The following is a 16,638-nucleotide window of genomic DNA, read 5'->3' as shown; positions in this document are numbered from 1 at the left end:
TACAGGCCCACCATGGGGTGTGTGTGTGTGTGTGTGTGTGTGTGTGTGTGTGTATGTGTGTGTGTGTTTTAAGACAGAGTCTTGTTGTAAGACAGAGTCTTGCTGTGTTGCCCAGACTGGAGCGCAGTGGCGTGATCTCGGTTCACTGCAATTCAAGAGATTCTCCTGCCTCAGACTCCTGAGTAGCTGGGATTACAGTGCCCGCCACCATGCCCAGCTAGGCCCACCATGTTTTGTAACAGTCTGCAGATTAGATAAAGACAGCAGGAAGTTAAGATGGTATGAGAAAGAACACAACTAGAGACTCATTTTTAAAAAATATCTCTGGAGGGACTACAGCATCCAGCCACTGTTAGGATTGGAAAAAACATTTTGCAGAGAACTTTGGACAGGAAGACATCCTTGTATGAAATTCATTCAGAACCCACTAACATAAATACACACACTTATACTAAGCACAGAGCAGAGGAACGCTGCTTCTCAAATGAGCTGTCACGTTTTCAGTGTCTATGTTGAAGTAACCAGGGAGCAGAGATCTTAGAGACCTAGTGCTCCAATGAGGTTTGTTGACAGTACCCTGTTTAAGGTCCCATGAACAGGCAATGTCACAGTCATGACTGGGCCACAGATCTCCTGACTCCCAGGCAGAGGAGCTGCCACTGCACCTGCCATTAAAAAGCTGACAGGCGCAGGGTGCTGGGGAACCCAGCAGTCTCCGCCTCTGCCAGGGTTGGGGGAGAAGTGGCCAAGGATCTAGATGATTTAATCCAGTTTACCAGAGGGATTTTATAGTGAGCAATTAAGGCGTGGTAAAGGCATTAATCACTAATGAGTCATTAACTCCGCCCACTATTGTACAGTTAACAAGCGGAGGCCAGATTATTAGAACTTGTCCCCAATAAAAGGGACGACAAGGTCACAGAGAGCACCATCCGCCTCCACAAGGGTCGGGTGCTCCCATCTGGCGCTGCGGGCTCTCGCCTTTCCCAGGAGGGCAAGAAGGCACCAAGGGGGAGTGCGGAGCTCCGTCTACCCGAGCACAGAAGTGCAGCTTTTAATTACTTTAACTGTATTTTAATAAATTAATTTTTAATTTTATCTTCCCTGACAGTCTTTCCCTGCCCACCTTCTAGAGGCTTGGATTCCATTCATGTAACAAGATTCTGCTGGTGAAAAGAAGCTCTTGGGATGGAGGCTGGAGAAGCGGACTGGGCGAGGCTGGGAGTGGGGCTGGGAGCCTGGGGTGAGGGGCGGAGCTGGAAGGGGTGGATGACGGGGAGAGCATCTCATCAAATGCTGAAACCGCCAGGGCTCTCGGGTCCGCACCCAGGGTGCCCTCACCGTACGCCGACCCTGTGGGGAACGCGCTCTCTGGCTCTCTGGAAGCTGAGTTGGGGGTCCTGGACTCTCTTGCCGCCCCCAACCCCCGCTTCCTGCGCGTGGGCTCCGGCGGTCTCCGCAAAGACTTTGAACTAGCCGGTGAATTTGGACTAGAGAGGGAGGAATTGACCTTCCCTCTACCCTCACCAGATTCTAGATTAACTGGGGCGGCGTGGGGGACAGGTAGGGATTGTCTCCACTAGTTTGACAATTCCCATTCCCCAAACATTAAATATATATTTAGGATAAATAAATTCAGCAGGGTGGTCCCAGTTTAATTGCTGACCTCTGGTCAAAGTCCTCCCCTCTTGGGGGTTCTCTTCTAGTCCCTCCACCCCATCCCACCCTCACCAGCCCGGATCACCCTCCTGAGGAGCGCAGATGGGGGCTCAGACCGGCAGGGGACAGAACTGGGTTCGGAACTAGGAAATCCACTAGGGATACACAGCCTGGACCCGTCCAGGGCCGCAGCGCCGAACCCCAGCACCCAGAGCGAGGGCGCCTCCGCGATCCTATGGTTGTTCTCTTAACGTCGAGCCTCTGGAACCCAGGAATCCAGAGAGGCCGAACCCTCAGTCCCCTGCGTCCGTGCAGGAAAGAAATTGGGTTGTGAGCATCGCCAACAGAAGCCGGGAGCCATGGCGCGCACTATGGACACGCCGCCCTCGCGCACAGAGAATGCTCCAGAAAAGGAAAAACGCAAAACTTAAAATGCTCCGACAGGCGCGGTGGCTCACGCCTGTAATCCCAACACTTTGGGATTTCGAGGCGAGAGGGTCGCTTAAGGCCAGAAGTTGGAGGTCAGCCTGGCACACATAGTGGACCCTCGTCTCTACAAAAAAGTGAAAACAAAAATCATTAGCCGGGCGTGGTGGCGCGCGCCTGTGGTCCCAGCTACTCCAGAGGCTGAGGCAGAAGGATTGCTTGAGGCTGGGAAGTCGAGGCTGCAATGAGCTATGATTGCGCCACTGCACTCCAGCCTCGGCGCCGAGCGAGACCCTGTCTGTAACAAAACAAAACAAAACAAAAACTGCCGTGGGCCTGGCTGATGGTGGCCACGATCACCGGGGAGGTTCGCTCCCGGCAGGCTCCAGCTCTCTGGGTCAGCGGAGGTTCCCTGAGGCTCAAAGAGCTGTCAGCAACTCACCTCCTGAACAGTGTCTGACTCCGCCCTTCTCTCCGCGCGGTCCAATCCGCGGCGTCCTTCCCCGCCCCGCCCTCGTTGTCTGAGAGCCCCGCCCAACCTGGTTCACAGGAGCGGAAGAGGATCCGGGTCTACAGACCCGCTTGCTTTCCTCCTAGTGCCGGGCAGAGCAGACATTGTCGGGGTTTTGGAAGGAAGCATCTCCAGACCTTTTGAATTGACCGAAACCAATCGAGGCTTGCCCTAGGTCTGTTCTTGGAGCAGCACGGTGCCTTTTCTTCTGGAACCTCGTGAGACCCATGTGGTTCTTTTCCTTCTATGGGCACTGGTGGCATCGCCTGAGCCAAACCTGCAAACTCATTAGGGAAGATTCAAGAACCATTGAATGTGATTCTTGGGAAAGTGATGCAGGCTTCCCTCGGGGTCCCCGAAAGCCTCGTGCCCGACAGAGCCAACAGTCTACTTTTGGAAGCTTGTGCCCCAACTTCGGCCAGCGCCTCTGCAAAGAGTATTCTCTAGCCATGGGCTTGAACTGAGAGGCCCCAAGTATTTCAGGGCCGTCGGGGTTTTAATGCTCTTTATCACAAGCTGCTCACCTCCAGTCAGAGTTAAGTACTGGATTCCCGCCCCATCTGCACCTCTACTTCTGGAGCTGGCAGTGAATCTCCCACCCTCAGAGCTGCCCTGCGGGGCTTGGGGACGGGGGAACCCTGGGGCAGATGCTGTGTGCAGATCTCTCCAGGAGGCTCGGGAAAGCACAGCTAGTGCCCACCGCCCAGGATCTCTGTTCCCAATATGGCCTAATGAGCTGTGGTAGAATTGATATAAGGAGCACTTATCAGCAATGTTTTCCCAACACGCACTGTGATGGACACTTCTGGTTATTTCAGTCCTAAACACTTAGAAACAGTGTAAACTGGGACAACCTCTCCGTGCCTCAGTCTCCTTATTTATAAAATGGGGCTAATTGTATCTTCTTGGCAGAATTGTGGTGAGGCTTAACTGAGCCAGTAGACGTAAACCTCTCAGAAGAGTGCTGGCACATAGTAAGCCTTCAATGATCATTAGCTATTGATATTTTTGTGATCATTTTCCGAGGGCTTGTCTCTGAAATCTGGGTATGGCTCACTCTGTTGATGCCTGGAGAGATGGTTTAGAAGAAAATCTATTATCGTCTGAAACTAAACAGTAGAAGATGAAGTGGAAGTAGCAGAAAAACATAGGGAAAGAACTGAAAAACAGCACAGAGGAGACGAAATGGATAATCTTGGCAATGATCTAAGGGAAGTGAAGAAGATGTCGATGGTGGCATGCTCAAGGTCACAGGCGCCCAAGACTGCGGTAAGAAGGAGGACAGGGCAAGTGTGGTACTCACTTGGAGCCCACGAAGTGGGAAGTTCTGTAAATAAATCATCCTTAGGGAATGAAAGGATGAAACAAATGATAGGCCAAACACTCATTCTGGTTTTGTTTTGTTTTGTTTTCTTGCTAAGAGGTGATAGCACATGGGCTACTCCATTCGTCTCTCGCAAGGAGACATACTTGTGAGGGAAAGTGCAGATAGTACTCCCTACCTCTTGGGGGAAATAATTTATTCAGTAAATTTTTACTCATCAGCCTACTGTGTGCAAGGCACCAGCCGGAGGTCTAGGGGTACACAGCCCTGATTATGCAATAGCCTCTCAGAACCCCCAGAGAAAGGACTGGAAACTATGATGAGGCTTCCCCTACTTCCAGCTCCAGTGTGGTCATCCTTTTCCCAAGTCGGTTTCAGGAACCGGAGAACAGTCAGGGAATTTCGGGGAAAGGGGGACCGTGATTACGATCCATATTTCGTCATGCCAGGGTCTTGGTACTTTACACAGTCTTTACGGGTACAGACAGTAGCCAGTTGACGCCAATTAAGGCTCTGGCGGCATCATCCCGAAAGCACGCTTAGGGACGGGGGTTGTGGGGTAGACGGGGGTGGGGTGGGGTGGGGTGTGGCGAGGGCCTGTTGGCAGGCATCCAGGTTCTGCTGGCCGTGGCCCAGCTTCCAGTGTCACCGGTGGATATCGAGCACGCTCAGACGGAAGTCCGGGACTGTCCTTCTTCCGAGAGTCTCAGGAGCTTGTGAAGTGGGCTGAGATTTCGGGATTCCTTCCTCGCCCTAGAACCGGCGCCAAAGAACTGCAGATACTGTCCAGGGCACGCTCGCAAGAACTAGTCCTCGGGGCGGTGCCGCAGGGCGCTCCAGGACACTCTCCGAGCACGGCACCTCACCAGACTCGCCTTTTGCCGAACTCTGGGTTGGCGAGTGTGGAGCGAGTTGGGGAGGTTAGAGTCTCGCGGCTCCGAAAAGGAAAAGCATCTCTTTGTCTCAGTGCTTGTACCGCTAGTCACCAGTCCTGGGTGTTAGGGACTGGCACCGAACCGGAGATCTACCTGGTGAGCTGAGAGGAGCCCTTAGGAGAGCGGGGACGCCAGGGGCCGGGGGACACTTCGTCGCGTCCTAGGGAAATTGGTCTTGACGCTTTCTATTAAAGTCAGACTTCAAAGTATCAGCTGCCGCTGGACTATGGGGCTAGCGGGGGAACTGGGAACGCGCTAGTGGCTGAACCTTAGCCCCTTCCACTCCGGACCCCACGCGCGCACATCCGCTCCAGGGAAGGGCGCCTCGGGTCTAGGCCACCGAAGCTTTCCGAATGGGGACGATTCTCTGGTGCAGCGAAGTGTCCCTAGAATTTTCACGGGAGAACCCTGAGCTTCTTCTCAGTCCTCCTCTTTCCCTAACGCACCCTGTCCATCAGCGCGCCCTCCTCCCGAACCCCCATATTCACTCCTCTCCCCAAGTCCTAAGCGTGCTTAAACAGAGTCGAAACAAAACAAGCATGCCTTTAATTCTCCTCTCAAATACTTTGAAACTACTTATACAAAAGTTCCTCAACCTCTATTTTTCCGCCGCCCCTGCTTCCCTGTTACGATTATCTGGGGATCTCCAAGTCTCCTGGGAATGGCCAAGTTCAGAAGCTTCAGCCTGTTTGGGCCTGGAGGCTCCAGCGCCTGCGGGGATGGGAGCGGCGTGGCCAGCGGGGCCCGGCTGGCCTCCAGCTGCAGGGCTGAGGTCCGCGAAATGTGTTGAGGCGGCCAGAGAGCCTCTCCTCAGGCCTGAAAGTCGCCCTTCTTCCCGTGCGTCGGGAGCAGGCACATGGTATGCCTGGCGGGTGGCTTGCAGGCGATAGGAAAAGAGGGGCCGAGTGGGGGGGAGTCCCTGGTAGAGAGGATGTGGATACGGTGCGCTCGGCCCGGGGTCGGCTCCCAAGACGGTCCCCACTACCCCTAGAGGGCCTGCCACGGCTTCCCGATGGCCTGGATGTGCTCCTTGGCTTTCAGACGCAGCGCCGCGATGCTGCTGTTGCGCGGGTCCGCCTCGTCCAGCGGGAACTTATCCCCGAAGCCGGGCCCGCACGGGTAGGAGGGCGGCGGCGGCGCAAGAGGCTGCAGGCCTGGGCCCAGCGGTGGGGAGTTCAGGAAGGGCGGCGGCGGCGGCGGCGGCGGCGGCGGCGTGTAACTGGCGGGCAGGCTCTGCGCCGGCGGCCCAAAGCCCGGCAGGCTCTGTAGCGCCGTGGCGCCCCCGCCCGGCAGCGGCGGCCCGAGCCAGGACTCCAGCGGCAGCGCGCCCCCAGCCGGCCCGCCACCGCTGCCCGGGCCCGCCCCGAGGGGCGACAGTGTCGCCGAGGGCGGAGAGCGGCTGAAGGAGAGGAGGGGCGAATCCTGCAGCTTCATGGAGGACACTTCCAGCTTCTCCTGCCGCCGCCACTTAGCCCGTCGGTTCTGGAACCACACCTGCAGGAGAGAGCACAGGGGCTGTCGGGAGGCATCGGAGGCTGAGGCCGCGTCCCCAACCCTGAGCCCGTTCAGCCCGGCAGGTTCCACTCCCTCCTCCTCAAATAAAACTAGGGGCGCAACTGTTAGGCACCTGCCGAGCGGGGACCCGGATCTTCTTCCTTCCACCCACTCCGACTCCTCCCACCTAGCATTCTCTTTTCTTTTCCACCTGTTTTTTTCTTTTTCTTTTCTTTTCTTTCTTTCTTTCTTTTTTTTTTTTTTTTGTCCCATCCTAGTCCTCCGCGGCGTCCCACCCTTTTCTCTGCTTATCTCATCCATAACTGTGGTTGTATCTGTTTCCAAATCCTAGTACAGAGCAGGAGCTCAGAAAAAAAGTGAATTTAACTGCAATCGGATCGTAGAACTTTGAAATGAGATCTCACCAATTTTCTGTGACCTGCTGGTTGGCAGCCCCTCCTAACAGTTTAGACTTGCTTCTTCCCTGTATGGTACACCTCTAAGTTGCTGTAGTTTGGTCTCAGACTTTCTCTGCTTTACCTACCCTTTGTCTCTAAATACAGGTATAAATAAATATTGTTAAGCAGAGTAACTGGCGAGAATGGGGATTAAAATTCACGTATTTTCACGGATTACTGGTTATGATAACTAGATAGGAGCAAGTGGGGTTTATTTTGCCCCAAGCATATTTGAATTGCTGCTTTAATATTTTCATTTTTATTTAATTAATATCTGCTTACTATTTCTGCTGTTTCTTATTACTTTCAAGGGGTATAATCATTCCAGTCTATTATATCTACTTTTACATTACAAAGCTAATTTTGACATTACCCTAAGACCTTAGCTCAATGACAAGGTTTTTTGCTTCTTCTTCTTTACATATACAAAGTTCTTGCCAAGAGTAACGTCGGGTTTCTTCCAATGAAACTTCATTACTGATTTGATAAAAGCGCTGGAAAATGTGTAATTACATTTTTACTACCAGTTCCACCTTCACAGGCAAGACAGAGAATCCGTTTAGTAGAGAACACAAAAGAACTTCAGCCAAACTGGTGGCTTTAGTGCTATATTTATGAAGGGAAATGGGGAGATTGTCACAACCTCAGAAGGGAGAAAGTAGTTTTCAGTCAATAAAGGCGGAGGACTCCCTAGGACAGCTGAAAGAACAGCAATTCAGCACGTAAGCACCGCAGGGCAAGTGTGTGAGAGGTTGTAATTAGGGAGAAAAAGAGAAACAACAAAAGTGTAAGTACACTGTACCATCCCAGAAAAGATTCAGTTGCATATCTAAGGCCTCAAGTCTTCCTTAAATATTAGATATTTGCCAACAGTAGTGAAAAGAAACACTGATTTTGGTGAGGGATCCTGTCCCACCACCTCCTCAGCTTCCCTGTCTGTCAGCTGTAGCCTTCAGATCCAGTGTCCCGGGTTATAGACAGAAGGATTGAGGTCGGTTATGGCAATGCTCTACTGCTGCCCTCAGTGCGGGAGATCCTGCCTAGTATCTCTACCATCTGATTACATCATAGTCATGTGTTAAGAATGGCCATATGCTGGGTGCTGTGCTGGCCCTGTGGTCACAAAGAAGTCACAGACACTGTTCTCAAGAATCTCACAACTTGGAGAAGAAGCCAAAACCCCTGAACAAGGAATGAGGGAGGATGCAGGTGGGCTCAGGTCCCCAGGGAGCTGAGTCTGCTTTGCTTGAATTCTGTAGGGTACTGGGAGGCTTTGCCTGTCTTCTTTCTCTTGTATTCGTTCCCTCTCCCATCTTTCCTTTCTTGAAAGCAGGTGCTAAAATTTCCATCCCTTCAGTGAAATCATTGCAGCTTTACTGCCCCAAATTAGGAGACATTGAACTGTCCTTGCTGGTTAATCCCAACTCACATTAGGGAATTATATTTTTTAAGCCATGACTTTTACTCATTACTTTCAACTCTTAAACTAAGCAGGAAAAAAAAAAAAAAAAAAAAAAAAGCAGCAGCTTGTCCTCTTTTACTTTTAAGACATGGATAAAAGCTCCGAACACTTGAGTATTCTCATTTCCTGGAAATCTAACTTATTAGACACACACAAAAATCCCATCTTAGTTCCACTGCCTTTCAGATGCAGTGAAATTTGTTCCCAATGTCTGTCTTTCAGCCCTCTGTAAACTCTCCCAATTTGGAAATCCTCCCAGATTTTTCACAGATGACTAGCAAATATTTAAGGCTTTCAAATATTTTAATGATCAGGGATTAAAGATAATTCAGCTTTAATTAAAGCGAAAACCTCTTTACAATAAAAAGAAAAGGCCTTTGCAGCGAGAAGTTTGGTTGGATGTGCACCAGAAAAGGAAAAGTCAGTTTCTTAAACAAATCCGACCAAAGTTTCAACTGCGAGGTGCCAGGCCCTTTGCAAGGAAACAGGGTTTTCGTTTTCAACTCAGTATACGCAGTTAGTGACGAGGGTAGCATTTGCGGCCCCAATCTTGTCACGTTCGATCCCTACCTGCATTCCCTTTCCACACAGCAATCCCCAACCTCTTCCTGGCTATGTCTAATGAGTTGTCGGCTTCTTCATCTTGCAAGTCATTCCCTTCTTCTCTTTTTAGCTTAAAAGAGGGAAACCCCCAAAGGGGAGCTCTTACTACAAACAGGAACATACTACTTGAAGGGTGGTGCACAGGGAACATCGAAGAGCTGTGCCTCTCCCTTGGGACTCTGGGCGTGCCAAGTCGAGGAAGGACAGTAATAAATGCGTGAACGCCCGTGAATTCCGAGAAGCATTGGCTGCAGTTTGGGCCTCGGGCCCTCCCGGATCCCAGTTTCTCAACCTGGGCTTTTTACCTGGACCCGGACCTCGGGTAGGTTGACCTTGCCGGCCAGCTCCTCGCGGCTGTACACGTCCGGGTAGTGGGACTTCTCGAACGCGCGCTCCAGCTCATGCAGCTGGTACGTGGTGAAAGTCGTGCGATTCCGCCGGTGCTTTTTCTTGGGCTGTTCCTCCTCTGACAGTTTCGCTTCGCCGGTGGCTGGCCCGACGGGCAGTCCTGGGCTCGGCCGTGCCTCTCCGGGCTCCTTGGGGCAGTAGGGGCGAGGGCCTGGGGCGACGAGGCCCGGGAGGGTCAGATACACTCCCCAGAACACCCTTGGGGCGACCCCTCCTCGCCGTGGGCGCTGGCCAGCCCGCCTACCGGCTCCGAGATGGCCCGGGGAGGTCCGGGGTGAGGGCGGCAATGCGGTCCTAAGCTTTCTCAGAATGCAAATTGGAAGCTCCCGCCATAAACAAAGTCCCCAACCCCGCGCCCAGGTGCCTTAATAAAAGTTAAGGAAGGGACACTCTCGTCTGGCAAACTCCTAAGCTCGGGCGCCCGAAGGGCCTCGCACAGCCAGGGGTGAGCACTCACCTTCGTACTCTGGGGCCGGCGCCGGGGCTGGCGGCGGGGAGGTTTCGGTGCCTCCCTCGGGCGCCTTGGGGCAGGCGGGCCGCGCGCCCAGCCTCCTATCCCGCTCCTTCGCGCCCCGGGCACCCCGCTCCGCGGGGAAGGTGCCGAGGATCCCGTCGTCCTTGGTAAACCCCAGGATGGCCTCGATGCTGTGCAATCGCGAGGTGCTCCCTCCCGGGCTGCGGAGCAGGTGGCCCGCAAGCGAGAAGCTCCCGTCGGCCATGGCTGGCGCGCAGCCCGGCAGGTGCATGGGGGGCGCCGGGAGGCGGGAGGGCGCTTTGGAGACAGAGAGGAGAGGCTCGAAGCCGGCTCTTTCCCAGTGTGGCGGTGCAACCCGAAGGGTCCGGACCCTAAGTTAATCTCTGCGGGCGAAGCCCACCCGGGCTGCGCACGCTGGGGGTGGCCGAGCGCTCAGCCCGCTGCCGCCTTAGTCCCAGAAGTCGGAAGTTCGGGCTCGGGGTAGCTGGAGCTCTTGGAGCTAAAGGCGGGGAGCCAACTGGCCCTCGGCTCCGCAGCTATCGCCCGGGACCCAGCCCCTTCTCTAGGCCCCTCCCTCCACAGAGGGGCGTGTCCTTGCCCGGACCAGCCACAGGGTCCTCTCTTGGCCACCCCCAGCACTAGGAACATTCCCCTCCCACCTCTTGATCCGTTTTAAGCTTTACAAACACACTCCGGGGATCGGCGGCGCGATGCTTGATACGCCGGGGAACCTGATCGCGGCGCACCCCTAGTCCTGCCTCAGTGGGGCCGACGCCCTTGGGCTCATCTCTCCCCTTGTCTCCCTGTACCTTGGGCTTGCCCTCTCACTTCAGACTAACCCCTAGGGGTCACCTGGCTCCTTGGACGCACCCCTTCCCAACTTCAGACTCGCCCGTCTCGCCCCCTCTGGCTCACCTCGGCTGGGCCGCCACCCTGGCCTGCGTCCCCTGGAAGCGCGGAGGCCCAGCCGAAGGCTTCCCAGCCCCGCACTAGTCCCAGTTTGAATTTCCCCTCGCTGTCTCCCTTTTCTGGACCCACTCCTTCCTTGGCTCGGTTGTACGAAGTCCCAGACCTCGCGTTTAGTTTGTCCGTCTACATTTGTTTTAACTCCTCCCAGTCCCCTCGGACTTGAGCGCCGGCAGCCCTCCTCCCTGCCCCCAGCGCCAACCCCAGGGCCATTTCTGTCCGCAAGTCCGGTGATCTCTAGCGCACGATTGCCCAGCAGGAGACTGGGAGCCCGGAGTCGGAGGTGCAGCCGGGCTTAGGTCCCGCAGGAGACCCACCAGGAATTCCTCGCTCTCACCCACTGTCCTGCGGGGAGGGCGGGATCCTTTACTGAAGTTACAGCGGTGTCGCACTCCCACCTCCCTCCAACACTTCTCCGGACCAAGGATATGGCCCCGAACTGACTGGGGAAGGACCTTCTCCCCGGGAGAAGGCCCCGCGCCTCTCCGAGGGTTCAGGAGTAATCGGCTTGCAGGCTTGCAGTTCTTTCTCCTTTGGACCCCCTCGAGGCTTCCGTGGCCCACAACGACTGATCGGCCACTCGGAAAGATGATTTGATAGGGTGAGTGTATTTCACCTGCCGCATTGCGGATGGACAATGGCGCTGTGAACATCGCACCCCTCAAGTCTGAGGCGAGACCCGAGAAGGGCGCTTGGCCTTCCCTGAGCTGGTGGCCTGAACCGTGAATTAAAATGCTTTCCTATGAAAGCTCAAGAACCTGGAGGACAACATCCCTAAAATCTCCTTTTCAGTAGGCGCTCTGATCTCCACAGCGGGATAAAGGGGCGTGTTCTTTATCCCGCTTACGTTCAGACAAGCGTTTGCTGCGTCCCTCTAGAGGGCAAGGCAACCGTCGAGGGCCAGGTCGTGGGCATCAAACAAATTGGGAAAGGCCAGGGCCGTTGGCCTGGTGGAGTTTAACATCCAGTCTGGAAGACAAGACAAAGGAAGAGGGAAAACACATACCCTCAGATCCTCCACCTTTAAATTGGTGTTAGGATATTTGCGGAGGACAAGCCAGTTCCTCAAGGATCATTCAGTGGTTAATTCCCCGTGATGGGCGTACCTGTTTTTCATAAAACTATATAAAGGCAAACCAAAATAAGGGCAAGCATGTGACTGCAGGAGACAGAAACTGAACTAATGCAAGTCAGAAATTAGTTTTTATTTTAAGAAAAAAGCTAAATTAATGAAAGTTAATAGCACTTTACGGTGTTCACATATCACTTTTATTTATTTATTTATTATTTGTTTGTTTGTTTATTTTAGACACAGGGTCCCTCTCTGTCGCCCAGGCTGGAGTGCAGTGGCGTGTTGGTGGCTCACTGCAGCCTGGAGCTCCTGGGCTCAAGCAATTCTCTTAACATGTTGCTTTGTAGTTTTCAGAATCTTCTCACATTCTTCATATCATCTGATCTTCACAACCTTGTGAGGTGAGCAGGACAGATATATTGGTCCCCATTTTACAGAAGAGGAAACTGAGGCTCAAAGTGATACAGCTATTAAGTGGAGGGGTAAGGACTAGAACTCAGGCCACTGACTCCTTGTCCAGTGTTTTCTGCCTGCAGCTCATTTGTAATTATTGTTGTAGATTGTGATCTTTTTGAAAACAATCAAAGCCCATCTTAGCCTGCAGTCTGTCTTTAATCCTTCTCTGAGACTGAATTCTGCATCTAAGAGGCGGAGGTAGAAGCCGTTTAGCTCCCAGAAGAAATAAAGTCAGACCCTATAGAGAGTGGGCTTTGGGCACTGGCATCCAGGGCAAATTAACAAACCCTCTGGAGAGTCCCCTGACAGACCAGGCTTTGCCTCCTCCTCTGCCCCTCCTCCACCTTTCTAGACCCCATAAATGGCCTGGTGGCACCCGATAAGGTCTGACTGCCAGTTACACAGACCAGGTGGCTGATGTGCTGAGGTGCTGGTGAGCAGAGGGCAGCCATGGGGATAATTAATTGGTATTTGTTGTTTCCCCTCTGACCGAGAATGCTTTTTATGCAAACTTCCCAATATTAAATTGATCTTGATAATCACCGCTAAACAAAGATTGGCAGCGTTTTCTTAAGCTCCTGCCCACACGCTGCTAAGGGGTTTATGGCCTTGTTTTCCAAAGTTAATTCCTCTGGAACTGCCCAGCTCCTCCTAATAAGTCCAGGTGAGGTTAGCTTTTATTTACTGTTTATTTCAGAGTCTGGGGAGAAAAGCAGAAAAGACTTCAACAGCCACTGGCGAGGGCAGGGGTGGTGGTGATGGGGGTGGGGGAGACAGGGCAGAGGAGGACAAGGGGGAGTTGGGGCTTCCTTTGTGCAGGACATAAAGAGCTAGTCAGTACCATTGTGGGCACGGCGGAGGGTACTCCAAGCAATCAGCCGGGGGTCATTGTTAGGGGCTAATCTACGTGTGTATTTCCCAAGAACTCGATTAGGGAAGATGAATGGACTGGGCCATGTCCCTAATTCTTCTAGCATGAAGCTGCATTTTTCCAGCAGTTAGGCTAGCTCATAATCAGCCCTGCTTCAGCAACAGTAAGAAGCCTGGCTTCTGAACCCCACCTCTGGTTAATTCAGTAATTCATTAGATGGATCAAAGAAACCCCCTCCTTCCATCCCCCACCTGCAGCCAACCTTAAACACAGCTAAAACCCCATTAAACTTGGGATGGTTGGGAGACACACATTTCCAAAAGTGAGGAAGTTGTGGTATAAAGCGGCTCCTTGATCGTGGATGTATGGAGAAGGTCCAATTTCTGGAAGTATTCTGGATGAACAGTCTCACCTACAACACAGAGGAGACATGCATATCCCCATGCACTGGACGGAGAAGGAGAGGGAGACCAGTGAATTAAGGACATTTGGCCACAGCCTCTAGTCATTTCGCCTGTCGGTGATGTTTTACATTAGGGTGAAAGTGTCTGTGGAAAGGCCTATGAGATATCAATTCATAAAGCGTATCAAACCAACTTGATTGTCTGCATGTAGATTGTCCCCATAGCAGATGTATTTTAATCCTGGAATAACTCCCCTTGTGTCATGCCACACTCGAGGACCTCCTCCTCCCACTAGCTCATATATGTGCAAGAAAGGCAAATTACTTTTAGTTTTAGCCAGAGCAAAACACAACTCATATAATCACTAAAACATGCACACATACCATACACACACACTGAAGTTCAACAAATTCAATTGTCAAGAGTTAAGAATACATACAAGAGCTACTATTTATTGAATACTAAGTATATGTCAGCAGGTATATGCCATACACTTTTGAGCATTATTTCACATGAATTACCCAATTTAGTTCTTACAATAATCCTATGATGTAGATGCTGTTGTTGTTATTATTATTATTATTATTATTATTATTATTAGACACAGAGTCTGGCTCTGTTGCCCAGGCTGGAGTGCAGTGGCATGATCACAGCTCACTGTGGCCTCAAGACACTGCTATTATTATTATTATTATTAGAGACAGAGTCTGGCTCTGTTGCCCAGGCTGGAGTGCAGTAGCATGATAACAGCTCACTGTAGCCTCAACTTCTTGAGCTCAAGCATCCTCCCACCTCAGCTTCCTGCAAAGCTGGGACTACAGGTGCATGCCATCACATCCAGCTAATTTTTGTTTTTTTTTTTTTTTTTGTAGAAATGGGTTTTTGCCATGTTGCCTAGGCTGGTCTTTAGCTCCTGGGCTCAAGCAATGTTCCTGCCTTAGCCTCCAAAAATGCTGGGATTACAGGCTTGAGCCACTGCACCTGGCCGGTAGACACTATTATTATCCCTACTTTACAGATAAGGAAACTGAAATACAGAGAGGTTATGTAACATGTCCAAGGTCACACAGCTGGTTTCAAGTAGAGCCAAGATCTGAACCTATGTGTTTTACTCAGGAATGCATCCATCTCCCCACCACGTGTGCTACCCCCAACAAGGTATGGGTATTAATGTGCACCATTAATTCTCCAGTGGCCATAAGAGAACCAGAAGATAAATTAAAGCAAGAAAATTTGGGAGTCAAGGGTAACAGGAATAATATAGTTCAGAGTGATGTGGGGATGAGAAAGGTATGATGGATAGCCTATAATTTATTAAGTTATGTAAGATGGTTACAGATTTGCTAAAAAAAATAAATAAATAAGTATACCATTCAACTTTCCAAGGCTGTCTCATGAAGTTTAGGGAATTTTCCCTGTTCTGAGTTTCAAATCACTCTCAGTGGTTTGTAAACTATATATTTTTAAGCATCTAAAATATATTTTTTCAGCACTGGCCTTTGATGCTGTGAATTCTCCCCTATATCGTATTATACATTGCATATCATGGGTGAGTTGCTGGCAATGGTCGCAAAAATATCAATAGCTAAGCTCTTTTTGACACTGACATTGCATCCAGAGATAAAATACACTATGCTTGTTCATCTCTCACTACCAGATCTCCCTCATTTATGAAATATTAGCTACTTGAAGCAACCCAGAAGGTATATCAGAAAAATGTTCTTAGAGGTGCCTACCAGAACCCCATTTTTACATGTGGGCAACAGCAATGAATATCCTTGGCCACTTTCAGTATATGACCTTGACACAGATGATAAAGACGTTTCCTGTATAGTAGTTTACCTCTTATTATGTCAATCTGGATATTCTCTAGCATTTTCAGACTAGATTGAAGCAAATGTTGATATAAGGATTGTATAGTGAATAGTAGTCATGGCTGAAATACCATAAACCAACAAAGAGATGGGCCTCATGTAGACATTTTGGGTTGAATTGAGAGCCCTCTCAGATGGGCATATGGAAGCAAACATTTCATCTCATCACAAGATGAAATGAAGGGCAGTTGGGAGCTGTTGTTTCTGAGCAGTAATACCCTGTATGAAAGCCTTCCTTTCACCTAATAGGGACCACAGCTCTCTGCAGACCATCCAGCAATTAGCAAGAAGTCTCCTCCTTGGGAATTTCCATTGTTCCCCAATTATGATGTTTTTGGAAACAACATCACTTAAAACTGCCCTCCCACTTAGTTTCCTGTTATTTCAGGGGATCATATATTGAAGATTTAGAAAAGGAACTTTGATTATTATCTGTTCTGTTCTCTTATTTCTAGTCCCCATTTTAACATTTTAGATGTGAAAATGTGTGGGCCCAGAGAAATTAAGCAGTTAGCCCAAGGTGAGACAGAATGTTTGTACTAGGGCTTGGACTGGAGCCAGGTCCCAGACTCCCAGGCTGTCCACTGGGCACTCTGGCATTAGCACCACCATACTGAGCTCTCAGGCTGTTACACTCAGATGCCCCAGGCTTATAGTTAGAGAAAGTCACTGCATGAATTGTGGAGGAATATATTTGTTGTACAAACACAATGAAGTTACTCTTCACACAACTCCCCCATCATTTACCAACCCAATTATCTTGGTTCTGAGCTTGCTTTTACAACTGATGTAAGTTCAAGTAGCCTCACTGTAGGAGGAAAAATTCCCTTGGCAATAGATTTACAGGGATTTTTGGCAAACAGCTAATACTGCTACCCATTGGTGTGCTGGAATCAGCCCCTTCTGGCTTGTAAGAACTTATGGTTAGCATCTTCCCAGTTCCGAGTTCAGTGATTCACCTTAGTAGCTTGAAATCAGCCATAGTGGTAGTAATTTCACCACAGAAATTGGCAAACACTAAAAATCAGACAGTCCCCCTCTCAACTTAAAAACTAAATGATGTTTAAACATTACTAGCACATTACTGCTCCTACCTCATTAAAAATGAGGAAATCAGGAAGTGTTTATCATTATTATTTATTATTAACACTAAAACAAAACCATGATTGATGCAGCGAGAGATGTCTAACTTTTTACTCAAAAATGAAAATTTACATCATTATCTCAGAATATATAAACA

General features: G+C 50.6%; 1 protein-coding gene across 1 annotated transcript; it reads right to left on the bottom strand.

Moving 5' to 3' along the window:
- Nucleotides 1-5,842: 5,842 nt before the first annotated feature.
- On the bottom strand, nt 5,843-10,032 carry RAX (retina and anterior neural fold homeobox). The gene is made up of 3 exons (XM_015122061.3): nt 9,738-10,032; nt 9,178-9,431; nt 5,843-6,349 (listed from the first exon to the last, which is right to left on the bottom strand). The coding sequence occupies exons 1-3, from the start codon at nt 10,024-10,026 to the stop codon at nt 5,843-5,845; spliced, it is 1,050 nt and encodes a 349-aa protein (XP_014977547.3). The 5' UTR covers nt 10,027-10,032.
- Nucleotides 10,033-16,638: the final 6,606 nt, after the last annotated feature.

The sequence above is a fragment of the Macaca mulatta genome, chromosome 18 (assembly GCF_049350105.2).
Source record: "Macaca mulatta isolate MMU2019108-1 chromosome 18, T2T-MMU8v2.0, whole genome shotgun sequence".
NCBI classification, from domain to species: Eukaryota; Metazoa; Chordata; class Mammalia; order Primates; family Cercopithecidae; genus Macaca; species Macaca mulatta.
The sequence above is the reverse complement of the archived record's forward strand: the minus strand, read 5'-3'. Positions and strand labels throughout refer to the sequence as shown.